This window comes from Schistocerca serialis, chromosome 6, assembly GCF_023864345.2.
Source record: "Schistocerca serialis cubense isolate TAMUIC-IGC-003099 chromosome 6, iqSchSeri2.2, whole genome shotgun sequence".
Classification (NCBI taxonomy): domain Eukaryota; kingdom Metazoa; phylum Arthropoda; class Insecta; order Orthoptera; family Acrididae; genus Schistocerca; species Schistocerca serialis.
The window spans coordinates 212,419,335-212,433,935 of NC_064643.1; the positions used below are offsets into that span (position 1 = coordinate 212,419,335).

General features: G+C 38.6%; 1 protein-coding gene across 2 annotated transcripts in view; it reads right to left on the reverse strand.

Moving 5' to 3' along the window:
• LOC126485150 (CWF19-like protein 1) overlaps positions 1 to 14,601 on the reverse strand; it is a 150,628-nt gene that overhangs the window by 79,109 nt on the left and 56,918 nt on the right. For both annotated transcript variants that reach the window (XM_050108818.1, XM_050108817.1), the window contains exon 4: positions 3,080 to 3,300. In XM_050108818.1, coding sequence (XP_049964775.1) covers positions 3,080 to 3,300 — 221 coding nt within the window. The remainder of the gene's footprint in view (positions 1 to 3,079; positions 3,301 to 14,601) is intronic.

A 14,601-nucleotide genomic window follows, 5' to 3' on the forward strand; every position in this document is an offset into this window, starting at 1 on the left:
AGCAGAAGTTTTAAGTTTCGCATTTAGGAAATTGTTCACACAGGAGAAGACATACATACTGTTGTTCAACTATCAAACACACTCTGTATGGATAACATGGTAATAAGCACCCCTGGCGTAGAGAAACAAACGAAAGAGTTGAAACCAAATAATTTGCCAAGTTGTGATGGAATCCCAATTTGGTTTTACAAAGAGTACTGTATGATATTAGCCCCTTACTTAACCTGCATTTCTTACAAATCTTTCATCCAGTGTAAAGTCCCCAGTGACTCAAAAAAAGTGCAGGTGACTTCTGTATATAAGAAAGGTAAAAGAACAGACCCACAAAATTACAGACCAATATCCTTTACATCAAGTATCCTTTCTTTCAGGAGTGCTAACTCTGCAAGGTTTGCAGGAGAGCTTCTGTAAAGTTTGGAAGGTAGGAGACAAGATACTGGCAGAAGTAAAGCTGTGAGTACCGGGCGTGAGTCGTGCTTCGGTAGCTCAGATGGTAGAGCACTTGCCCGCGAAAGGCAAACGTCCCGAGTTCGAGTCTCGGTCGGGCACACAGTTTTAATCTGCCGGGAAGTTTCATAGCAGCGCACACTCCGCTGCAGAGTGAAAATCTCATTCCGGATCCTTTACATCGGTTTGCTACAGAATTCTTAAACACATTCTCAGTTTGAAAATAATAAATTTCCATGAGACAGAAGAGCTCCTGTTCTTGAATGAGCATGGTTCTAGAACACATCACTCCTGCGAAACTCAGCTGGCCGTTTTCTCATTTGCTATTCTCCGAACTGTAGATGAAGGGCAACAGGCTGATTCCATTGATTTCCAGAAAGTATTGGACATCGTGCCCCACTAGACACTCTAACAAAGGTATTACCATACGGAACAGGTTCCCAGTATGTGGGTGGTTTGAAGACTTCTTAAGTAACAGAACCCAGTATATTGTCCTCAATAATGAGGGTTAATCAGAGACAAGGGTATCATCAGGAGACTCCCAGGGAAGTGGGATAGAGCCATTCTTATTTTCTATGTACATAAAAGGTCTGATGGACAGGGTGAGCAGCAATCTGTAGGTGTTTGCTGATAATGCTGTGGCGTACGGGAAGGCGCTGAAGATGAGTGACTAGAGGATGATACAAAATATCTTGGATAAACTTTCTAGTTATTGTGATGAATGGTAAATAGCTCTAAATGTAGAAAAATGTAAGTTAGTGCATATGATTATGAAAGACAATACTGTAATGCTTAAATACAGCATCAGCAGTGTACTGCTTGACACACCCACATTGATTAAACATCTTAACGTAATATTCCAAAGTGATATGAAATTGAATGAATGCATAAGAATGGTAGCAGAGAAGATTATTGGTCAACTTCAATTTATTGGGAGAATTTTAGGAAAGTATGGTTCATCTGCATAGGCCCTGCAGGTAGGACACTAGTGTGATCCAATCCTCAGTACTGTTCAAGTGTTTGGAATCTGCATGAGGTCAGTTTACAGGAAGACATCAAAGCAATTCATAGGCAGGCTCCTAGATTTGTTACCGATTGGTTCAAACAATAGGCAAGTATTGTCGAGATGCTTTGGGAACTGAAATAGGAATCCCTGGAGGGAAGGTGGAGTTCTTTTCAAGGAACACTACTGAGAAAATTTAGAGAACCGGCATTTAATGCTTACTACAGAATGACCAGATCACCTCATTCATCTGATACGGAGTTTATACCTTGACCAAGAAGCCACGGTGAGAACTATGTATGGAACAACGAAATGGACAAAGATTCAGAAAGCGGTCCGGCAAGGCTGCATACTGTCACCGTACTTATTCAATCTGTATGCAGAACATGTCATGAGGAATGCGAGGCTAGATGAAGGAGAAACAGGAATTAAAATAGCTGTAATAAATGTAAACAACCTCAGGTACGCGGATGATACGATCCTGTTGGCAGAAAGTGAAGAAGAATAGAGAACACTCTTATTGAAGGAGAAAGACGAAAGTGAAAAGGCCGGTCTTATGCTGAATGTGAAGAGAATGAAAATTATGGCAACTACACCTACCAATTCATGGGATATAGCAGGAGAAACCATGGAGGTAGTGACCACATTCAGTTATCTCGGTTCCCAGATCTCTGCTGACGGCGACTGCAGATATGAAATCCGGAGACGCCTGTTGCTTGGTAGACAGGCGATGTCAAACCTTGACAAGGTTATAAGGTCCAGAGATATAACACTAGCAACAAAGATCCATATTGTGAGGGCTATGGTCTTTCCAGCTGTGATGTATGAATGTGAGACCTGGACCATTAGAAAGGCTGAACGGCGAAGAATTGACTCCTTCGAATTGTGGTGTTGGAGGAAACTTCTTAGAGTTCCATGGACTGCAAAGAGAACCAACAGATCAATATTGGAGCAAATTAAACCAGATTTCTCCCTGGAAGGTCTAATGTTAAAACAAAAGCTGACATGCTTTGGACACACAATGCGAAGGCATGCCTCGCTGGAAAAAACATTAATGCTGGGGAAGACTGAAGGAACTAGAAGAAGAGGACGTCAGAGGATGAGATGGATCGATAGCATCACAGAAGCAATGTGTTCCAACCTGGATGGTCTACGGGAGAAAGTGCAAGACAGGAAAAAGTGGCATGATTTGGTTCATGGGGTCACGAAGAGTCGGAACCGACTAAACGAATAGAGAGAGAGAGAGAGAGAGAGAGAGAGAGAGACAGAATGGTTCTATTTCTGCTGACATACATTTCACATATGGACCAAAAAAAAAAAGATAAGAGAAATTAGAGCTCTTATGGACACATGTACACATTGGTTTTTCCCTTGCTCTATTTTTGAGTGGAACAGAAAAGGAAATGACTAGGAATAGCACAGGGTACCTTCTGCCCTGTACTGTATGTTAGCTTGGAGAGTATGTATGTAGATGTTTTAATATTTGTGGATCAAACACAAAGGAAATATTTATCAATAAACTTAGAGTTGTTTTATGTAGAAATTGTAACAGCAAATATGGTCTTAGACTTGAATTATTTATTATTAGTTTTCAGTATTAAAGTGGCACATATTTATTTTTAAGCTTACCTTGTCTTGACCGAACCGAGTCACATCTTTCGGCCATGACGATGTTGCTAAAATGTCAATTCCTCTGAAACTTGGCTTTCCTCGAAGGCACACATCTCGAACTGAAGTTACATCAGCTTTTGTAAAATTATAACCTCTTGGTTTCTCATCTGTTTCTGCTTCAGTACCACCCACATAAGCTAGCTTCAGGCCTGACATTGCACTAAAGAGACCACGTCTACCTGAAAGCGATTCAGTATAGTGTTGTAATTATTATAATGGTAGGTTGTTCTGCAATAATTGTTAATTTGGGGGCGAAAAATAATTGACATAATATCAACAACATGGAAAGGATAGGTTGCTATTCATCACATGAAGGAAGCACTGAGTTGCAGACAAGAACAATGAGGAAGAATATTAGAAATATTTAAGCTTTTAGGCGAAGTTCTTCCTCAGAAGTAAATTACCACATACTGTATGAGATTATATTTTGAGGATGGACTTTGTCTGAGAGCCTTAATATTTGTAGTGTTGTTTCTCGTTTCTCATGTCCATCCTGAACATAAAGTCAGATATATAGTATGGACTATTGTTTTCCAGTTTGTAGGATAATAGAAGTATTTGCCAACAACAATAAAAATCATATTCAGAACCATTATGCAAACGCACAGTATTCTCAGTGGGTGCAAGGCTGCAGCTGCGGTACGAATACTGGAATCACCTCATAAATAAATAAACAAGCACATTATAGTCTAAACCTAGAGTACTGATGTCTTAGCAACATAAACATGGACAAAGTCTTGAATCACTCTACATCATTTCAACAGTATAGGAAAAGATAGATTGTTATTTGCTTTAAAGTAGACAGGTTAAGTTGCAGACAGGCACCATTAAAAGACATTTACATAAAGCTTTCATCAGTGAAAGAGACACGCACCATTCATACATGCAAGCAAGCACACCTCATGCACACATGACCGCCAGCTCCAGCATCTTGGGCGGGAAGGAATTCTGGACCGAGATGCTGGAGTTGGCGGTCATGTGTGCATGAGGCGTGCTTGCTTGTGTGTATGATGATGTGTGTCTCTTTCACCGATGAAGGCTGTGGCTGGAAGCTTTATGTAAGTGTCTTTTACCTGTGCCTGTCTGCATCTTAATGCATCTTCTTTACATAAGCAGCAATCTGTCTTTTCCTACATTGTTGATATTCCTACCTTGAGTTTTTATGTTATTTCACCAATTCAAGACATTGTAGCTAGTTTTCTCCTGCTCAGGCATGTGTTAAGTGCAGACCTCCGGCCAAATGTGGCTTCAAACCAATAAACATGGAATATTACTTTGTCAGGGTGTATACGCGGGGAAGGAAAAAAAATTCCCGGATTTTTCCCGCATTTCTCGGTTATAAAATACACTTTCTCCCGGGTGAAAACACATTTTTTCCATGTTAAGTGACAATATATTTTCCCTCAAAACTTATCAATCCTTTGAATGGTTATGGTTTTATACATGGGTGTAGAATTACCCAGCACTTTAGAAAGCAAAACTTAGGGAAAAGAACACGTTTTGGAAATATCTTTGATGTGCAGCAACATGTACACTGCATACATTTGTATTATGAAAGTATACATTACTGCATGTTACTTTCCAAATCATTGAAATCTAGATTGCGATGCACTTTTGTAAGCCAGTCATAGCTCATGTCACATGATCTCGCCAGCTGATGACAGCGGATATTCAGAACATTGGACACGTGACGTAGTCAGCTAACAGCAACATCACTATTATTAAGTAGCACAAACACACAAACAGGCAAAGTTAATAGTTTAAATTAATATACATAGTGTTGTTACAAGAAAAGCAAAGCTTTCACATATAAAATTGGTCTCTAAGGTTAATAAGCTGCAAGAGAAGCTAAGCTTTCGCATATAATGTTGATCTTTTTTGCGTTTGTTACACTTTAAGATATATCACACAAATGTGTCAGTAAAATTTTTAATAATGACATAAATGTCTGATCTTCAGGGTTCGAAATTCTTCTAAATGGCTCATCATCAAAGAGTTGATTTTTAAATGAGGGTCAAACGCTCCTTGATTTAAGAAATTCATGGTACATTCTCGCACATAGTTCAACTTATGTAAAAGGATATTTACATTGAAAGTAACACTTTTCAAACCACCATTCGCAATATTTTCTCAAGACCTGTTAGAAATAGGTTCATTTCAGCAGTTGCCAGAGAGCGCAGATAACAGGCGACACCGCGCTTGTGCAGCTACCATGACATAGGAAGCCCGTATGTATGTACGTGTAAAACATTAAAAGATCATACATTATGTCATAAAAGAAACAAGATATCAGAGGACACTGCAAGAGCATTGGAATTTCGTGAGCCATACTAAAATGTGCACATTTAAAGTGCATACTTAAAGAGCACATTCGTATGTCCAGATTCCCAACGAAGTAGACCTCGACCTGATATTAAGCTTTTCAGTGTGGTTTCCAGGATGTAAGTTTTTTTGGAGCATCAGTTCTGTATTATATCATGTTTGGTTCTTCATTGTGGCATAATGCCATACATGCTAGGAGATGAAAATGTGCACTTGAAATGCAGCAAACAGTTGAAACTAGCCAGTACTGTGGAATTAAACATTTAGTTTCAAATACATTGACTGTCGCTGTGGAAAAGGTTAATAAAAGTCAAATTTCTTTAGCAAACAGACAAAAATAACTTCAGTGTTGTTCAAATGTGTGTGAAAACCTAAGGGACCAAACTGCAGAGGTCATCAGTCCCTAGAATTACACACTACTTAAACTAACTTAATCTAACTTATGCTAAGAACAACACACACACCCATGTCCGAGGGAGGACTCAAATCTCTGGTGGGAGGGGCCACGCAATTAGTGACACAGCGCAACTTCAGTGTTCTGCAAGGCGATTAATGCTTGACTGTCAGAAAGGTGGAAATAAAATAAAATCTGAAACTAATAACATATTTTAGCCTTCCGTAATTATGTGAATGTATTTTAATTCACTTCATAGCTCCCGGCCACAGATATGCGTTTTGCTTTCATTTGACATGAGAGTAAAAGAAGGGGAAACAGCAAAATCACTAAATGTAAACACAGGTCACGTGGAGACTACCCACTATAACTCAGACTGCTCTGCACATCAGCCCCAGATCTACGATATTTGTGAAACGGGTCAATACTAAAAAAAAAATCAAATTTTCAAAAATATGTTCATCTTGTAGCGCACATCTTTCTGAAAAGTCTGAAACATAAAACATATGTGTTCGAGGAAATGTAAGTCATGTTATTTGGTCTAAATGTTCCAAACCAAAGTGCAGTGCCATGCCTCTTCATATAGCATTCTTCTATAGCATGTTACTGTATTTCGCTCTGTGGAACTGAAAAGTGTAGATTTTGTAATGGATGCCATCAAACCCACACAGGACAGTGGAAATTGAAATGTCCTGTACCGCCTCTCCTGCTCCTAGTTGGCCCATTTGACAGCCTGCCCCTCTTTTCGTCAAAAAAAAACTTGCAATTAATAGCGAATAGGATGATTTGTAATCGGGAGAACAAGAACTCTTCAGAAAATTTGCACTCTTTATTGTCTATTAGCTAATAACTTGCTGTTTTGTGTGACATAAAATTAAATATAGGATACATAAAACCAATAACAACAAGAGACAAGCAAGAAATTACACATTTCTTCAATCATTAGCTCCTAACATTTTTTTCTCTCTAATCTTGCTACAGCTTTACATGGCGTGCTTTCCTTTCAGTGAAAGAATCTATTACCTCATCAAAGTTCAAATTCAAAATAGTTCAAATGGCTCTGAGCACTATGTGACTTAACATCTGAGGTCATCAGTCCCCTAGAACTTAGAACTACTTAAACCTAACTAACCTAAGGGCATCACACACATCCATGCCCGAGGCAGGATTCGAATCTGCGACTGTAGCAGTCGTATGGTTCTGGACTGAAGCGCCTAGAACCGTTCGGCCACCGCAGCCGGTTCGTCAAATGTTTTGCTACATGAAAAATCGAAATGTTGTTATCTAATACTGAAAAAGCTGTTAATACAAATAATACCCAAGACTGGTGTGGTTTCTTGATATGATTACATCTATTCTGTCACTGTCTGCTAGATAAAACAAAATAGGCCTTTCTAATAATGCCAAAATTTTGTAACACACACCAAATAAACGAGACTGTTTTGGCACAAATGGTCATTTTTATAACACGACAGACAGACAGTACCAATATCAAATGCCTATAAGGACAACTACAAGCAAAAAGCTTTATGTTAGGAAATAGTTTCACATTTCATTCGTATGCACCAGTTTCTCAAGCATGAAATAGAAAAGTAGTAATACAAAATTGTTATATAAATTTGGAATTGTCTTATTTTTCCATAATTTGCGTGATGTCCCCATTTCTTCTCCTTCCTTGTTCTAAAAAACAATCTTGTCATCAAGAATTCTTTAGCTATTCCTGCCATTGTCAAAATTCGTTCGTCGATTAACTTCACAAACCCTGCCAGAATCACAGGTTTAGTTATTCCGCGATTATTCTACGGTTAGGCATTGTCACATATTCATACAATACATTTTCTGAGTTACTTTCAGAATAGAACTTAAGCGGCTGCTAGCCGGGGAGTGTACAACTAGTTCTTACTAGTACAGGATCTGGCCAAAAATTTTCTGTCAAAATTTCATTTTCATCGATACACCGAGAAGATAATACGTAATCTTTGTCACCTGTTATTGTTGTTAGTCATTTATTTCCATTTTGGTAGTCTGAATCTATGGATTTCGCTAGTAATTATAACAACGCTAAACATTTGCAAACCCAATCAACCACATAATCAGACAGCGATTGGCGTACAATTGTTCGGCTTTACTCCGCTCAGCTCGTATAGCCCCGTCCCCTTTTGTCTGCGGAAAGTTTATTTCTAGATGCAACAAGGATTCTCCTGACAGAGACATCACGTACACTATGCACGCATTCAATAATCAACTTATGATTCATTCAGAAATCAACTTAAAATGTGTTAAAAAATGTTCAAAAACCTACAGGGATGCGATCAAAATTATATGAATAATCATTAGACCAATGCGTGCTGGATGCTAGGCACTTTGTGAGACAAGTTTTATCCCTCAAGAATATGAATTTGGCGCCCCCTTTTCCCACTAGCATCTAGCTACTTGCTGCGACCGCTTGCACAGCCCAAAAGCCGCATTCCTGTAGCAAGAAGCAGGTAAATCTACTACTGAAATGCGACTCAACTGCGCATGCGCATGAGCCCACTCGTAACTGCTAAAATGAATCTAATGTAAACAGTTGTGTCTTCACACTCATCAGAGGCAATTTGTTGTTATGAAGCATTGTATAGTCTTCCTAAAGCCTTTGTCACAGTTTGCTATTAGCAGACGCTTGCATGAGCACTGTTGTGTCGCTGTTGCATATGGCACATTTCCCTTGCAATTTAAGTTATTTTAGTTTTTTTCCCTTGTTCATGTTTTATTGTTGAAGTATTATTCTGCAGGAAGCGGATACAGTAATATCCTTTGGTAGAGTATTGGTTCTTGCCAGTCAAAATTACAAAAATTTGACTGAAAACTAAAACAATGAAAAATTCCCAAAATTCTAAAAAATTCCCGGGTTTTTCCTGGTTTTCTCCCAGGTGAAAAAATTCCCAGGTTTTTCCCGGTTGTCCTGGGTCATAACTGGGTCTAACTTCCATCACAACAAAATCATAGTTGAAACAGTATTCCAACTGACAATTGGGTGCATGTGATGTATTGTAGGGATTAATAGGGTAAAAGAATAATCTTATGTCATCCATGCTGGACTGTTGTAAGAAACTGTGACTTTATGACAGTAAAAATTCAAATAAAACAATTCTCTGCATCAGTCACTCTCTTTATTTCATCCAACAAATGATGAAATAAAAAGAGTGACTGAAACATGTAATTGTTTTATTTGAACTTTAATTGTTGAAGAATAAACTTAGTACATATACAATAGTATTAGAACAAAATAAGAAAACTGTGATGAGGTTTAAGCCCTTAAGGCCGCTTCCATCACTGAAGCACAGGAGCTAAATGAATTCACATGGGATAATGTATTGTCAACAATGGGCAATCTTGTCTTCATGCCTTGAACCACTGTCACGTTAATCAGAACAATACACGAACAGAAGATACCACTGCAGGACTAGATGTAGACAAAGACAGTGAATTAGCAGAAAATCATTTGAATGAAAGTCCAAAGAAACCAGTTGGTCTGATTGCGAGTAAGAGTAACGAATCCACACTGTGTTAAAAATGGCACTGAAAACTGACAAGAAAGGTAAATGTTTCATTGTAAGAAATATTTCTGAACTTAGTGTATGGAGCATATAAGACTGCAGTAGTAAGTGAAGGGGAAGCTAACAATTTAGTTAGTTTGGCAACAAATGTAGACATTGACAGTGGAGGGAACGTCGGCAACTCTGGTAGTAATAATTTACACTACCCATGGCTCATAAATGAGTCCAGAAACAACAAATTGAAGAATAATAAGGATTAATGATACAGGGAACTGATCAATTTCCCACAAATCCAGAAAAGAAGAGTGTCGTCCATTTATTGTGTATGATGAGGTACAACACACACACACTAAGCATAACAAAAGTCTAGTATAAAATGTCCTCTGTTATCACATGCACACACCTGTTGTCAGTCACTGAGTGTTGTCTCCACTACAAACTTGTTGCGACAGAGGTTAGACAGAGGCTATACAAAGTAGTAGCTTGTGTTCATTGACTTCTTCAGCACACACTCGACAGAAGAGCTGAAGTTGATACCTGTCTGAGTGGGAGAAAACAAGCTAAAATGTCAAATTGGTAAAATAGTATAGAGCAATTCAAGACATTGTTCTTTTTTATGTTGCTAAGACAGCACTCCTTTACGTTCAAGTGATACCGTTCTTGTTTATTTAATTATGAAAATCTGAATTTGATGCAGCAGAGACTTCCAGCAGTTGTACAATTTATAAATCGGGGTGTGCTGTAGACCCTGTGTACAGAATGACATACTGTGCCATAAATGTCTTTGATACGGATATGCCCAGAGACGGTTTCACAGTGGTGTACAATGTGCAAAATGTGCCAGTCTGAACAAAATAATGAATGCAATTTGGAGGAAATTAGTCAAAAATGATTCACTGCTGAGACCCCTATATGACAATGGACAAAAATTGCATTGAATTTCTACGGTAGAAGTATATTAACTACAATACAGCATATTATAAAGTGAACATGAAACAGGCGTTACTGCCAATAAGTAGTGTAGCCTGCACATGACATGCTGCAACCCTTCCCCCAGCTTTCATTGCTTCCACCTCTTTACCACTGCAACATGGTTTGTCAGAAACACTCGCCAACATCCTGCCTGGAAACTGGTGAGTGGCCTCAATGTTGCCAGTGTATTGTATTATCGTACACCAGTACAGAGCGCGCAACCCCAGCTCACCATGGTGTCGCTGGTCTGCTCATTGGCTGCATAGTAAACATTGATCTGGCAGGCTCCAAGATATGATTAGCCCAGCAACAGTCACCACAAACCAACAGAAGAACAGCAGGTTAGACAGAGCCAGTGACTACAAATGGCAATTGTAGTGCCCTGTAACCTGTACTATAATGTTCCTGTCCCTACTTCCCAAACTGTACAGAACCCATTCCCACCAACTGTCATTTGTTAGTGCAAGTCTTAGTCACAGTTTAAGTCAAATGTGTATGTCCATCATTAATATGGCTCAGTCAAACACAATCCCAAAGGACTTGAAAAATTATATTGTGAGGGTGATTGAGGAATATTTTGTTAATCTGCTACAAATCAATCAATCAATCAATCAACCAACCAATGGTCTATATTTCCTAAAGTAAGATTTCAAGTAGCATTACACAAGTACTTTCTTTGGTGACTCATGAATCCAATTGCAAAGCCCACCTAGTGTCCACATGTGGGCAAGTGTATACCACACCAAAAGAGTGGTTCATCAGAGGTGCTTCTCTGTGCACTAGTTTTGTAGCTAAATTGCAGAGCTAGGTGCTGTTGTGGAACTTGCTGCCGTCCTTGATGAGTTTCATCCATCTGCTGTGGTCTCCAGTGAGCTCCTCCCACTTGTCACAGCCAATATTAAATGTTTTCATATCATGCTTGGCACAATCTATCAAGCATAAAGCAGGTCTTCTAGGAGGTCTCTTGGCATATGCTATCTCATTAAGCAGTGTGCATCAGGAAAGGTGGGCATGGTCCATATGATGTAAGTGTCCTAACCACCACAGGTGACGTTCCTCAGGAGTGGCGGTGCTAGTAGATTCACAGCATTCAGGACCATTTCATTTGTCACATGATTCCTCCATGTTATGCCTAGAATGTTTTGTAAACACTGCAGATAAAAGGGGTTGTGATTATGGTCTTTGACATATGACATCCAGGTCTCAGCACCATACAAGATGGTCATCAGCAAGCATGCTTGATAGATGAGCATTTCTGCGGTCACCGAAAGGTGTTTGTCATCCCATACTCTTGTGCAAAGCTTCCCAAAAGTGTCTGCTGCTTTGTCAGTTCTTGTATTTACTTCGTCATCTAGAGAAAGACCTTCTGACACTAGCAAAACGAGGTAGCAGAATTTGTCGACTACATTTGACAAGGAGCCATTTAATCTAATGGCATAATCAGAGTCTTCTTTACATTCACAGACATCGAGAAGTGTTTGCATGCAGCAGAAAATTTCCCCACAAACAACAATGGGTAGTAATCAATGGGACAGAGTTATGTTTTAGAACATATTCTAAGCTTATGCTAACAGGTAGAGTCAGAACTATGTTTGAAAATCATAAAATTCATTCAATGTGGTGGCAGAGACAAGGTTGTGGAGGGAAGAGAAATTCTACGTGTCACAAAATGATCTGTACAGATAAACATGACAGATTTGGGGAGGTTGCTATTTTATCAAAGATGGTGTGCCATTTGCTTTTAGATAATGAAAATAAACCCTGTGAAATATGTGCTATTGGAACATGAGTAAGGAACAACGAGATGTCTGTTGCTACAGCATACTGAGACCCAAGTGCTGCTAGAAGCAGACATGCTTGCCACTCTCTTTAGTGTAGGATTCCACATCCAGTAGTTATCATGGGTGATTTCAGTGGGTATAATATGGAATGAGGAAGTTTTACAATTGACAGGGAGATGCACTCCTGCTTGGTGCAGAAGATGAAAACAACTTGATAATTCTAAATGATGGCTCCCCCACTAGAACATAAAGATTATGCAAAGCTCAATCTGCAGTAGATATGGTTCTAGCATCTATTCAACTTGCCACCTTGACATATCGGAGGCTCTGCAATACTACGGAGGTTAGGATCACTTTCCAACATATCTCCAGTATGACAATGGCAAGAACCATTATCGAAATTATAGTTCACGCATTGGGAATATTAAGAGAGGTAATTAGGAAAAATATTACGAAGCGGCAGATGCAGAAATATCTTCACATATTGAATCTGGAGGAAGGTTTCAAAGTTTTATCTGCACTTTATATACTAGTTTAACAAACAGTGGAACTTGCGTGAAAACAGCTCATTGGCAGCACACAAAATTTTTAATCTGCTGATCAGGGTTCAATATCAGTTTATGGCAAAAGAATTTTTCTTTCTTTAGTTATAATCAGAAGAATTTTTAAATAAAATGAATAACCATAACTATCATAAATGAAAACATTACTGATTATTTTTATAGTTGGTGATGACTTCAATTTATCCTCGACATGTTGGCAAAAACATATGTTTACATCCACAGGTAGACATAAAACATCATCCAAAATTGTGCTAAATGCTTTCTCTGAAAATTATTTTGAGCAGTAGTTCATGAGCCCAGTTGAATAGTAAACAGTTGTGAAAACACACTTGACCTCTTAGCAACAAATAATCCTGAGCTAATAACGAGCATCAGAATGGATACAGGGATTAGTGAACACAGAGTTGTTGTAGCGAGACTAAATACTTTAGCTCCCAAATTCTCCAAAAATAAACAGAAAATATACCTATTCAAAAAAGCAGATAAAAATTCACTTGACACCTTCCTAAGTGGCAATCTCCACTCCTTCCAAATTAACAATGTAAGTGCAGATCAAATATGGGTTGAATTCAAAGAAATAGTATCAACAGCAATTGAGAGATCCCCCCTTGATACACAAAACGGATCAGAACATTGGTGCAGAGAAAAAAGCATGCCAAATTTAAATGAACGCAAAATCCTCAAGATTGGCGATCTTCTTACAGAAGTTCAAAATTAATTTGAACTTCAATGCTGATGCTTATAAGAGTTTCCACAGTCAAACTTTGTCTTGAAACCTGGCAGAAAATTCAAAGAGATTCTGGTCATATGTAAAGTATGCTAGTGACAAGACACATCAATGCTTCCTCTGCTTGATAGCAATGGAAATACTTCGATGACAGTGCTTCTAAAACAGAGTTACTAAACACAGCCTTCAGAAATTCCTTCACCAAAGAAAATGACAGAAATATTCCAGAGTTGGAATCGAGAACAGCTGCCAACACGAGTAATTTAGAAGTTGATAGCTTCGGAGTAGTGAAGCAACTTAAATCACTTAATAAAAGCACGTCTTCTGGTTCAGACTGAATACCAATTAGGTTCCTTTCAGAGTACGCTGATGCAATACCTCCATTGTCAACAATCATATACAACTGCTTTCTCAACAAAAGATCCGTACCCAAAGACTGGAAAGTTGCACAGGTCATACCAATATTCAAGAATGTCAGTAGTAGTAGTCCACTAAATTACAGGCTCATACCATTAACATTAATATGCAGCAGGATTCTGGAGCATATATTGCACTGAACACTATGAATTACTTAAAAGAGAATGGTCTATTGACACAGTCAACACAGATTTACAAAACATCGTTGTTGTGATACACAACTAGCTCTTTACTCATACGAAGTGTTGAGTGCTATTGACAAGGGATTTCAAATTGATTCCATATTTCTATATTTCCGCAAGACTTTTGACAGTTACCATACAAGCGACTTATAGTAAAATTGTGTGCTTATCGAATATTGCCTCAGTAATGTGACTGGATCCGTGATTTCTTGTCAAAGAGATCACAGTTTGTAGTAGTTGATGAAAAGTCATTGAGTAAAACAGAAGTAATATCTGGCATTCCCCAAGGCAATGTTACAGGCACTCTGTTGTTTCTTATCTGTATATATGAGTTAGGAAATAATCTGAGCACCCGCCTTAGGTCATTTGCAGGTGATGCTGTCATTTATTGTCCAATAAAGTCATCAGAAGATGAAAACAAATTGCAAAATGATTTAGAAAAGAGAAGTGTCTTGTGCAAAACCTGGCAACTGGCCCTAAATGATGAAAAGTGTGAGGTCATCCACATAGCTGGTAAAAGGAATCCGTTAAACTTCACTTGCACAATAAATAAGTCAAACCTAAAGGCTGTAAACTCGACTAA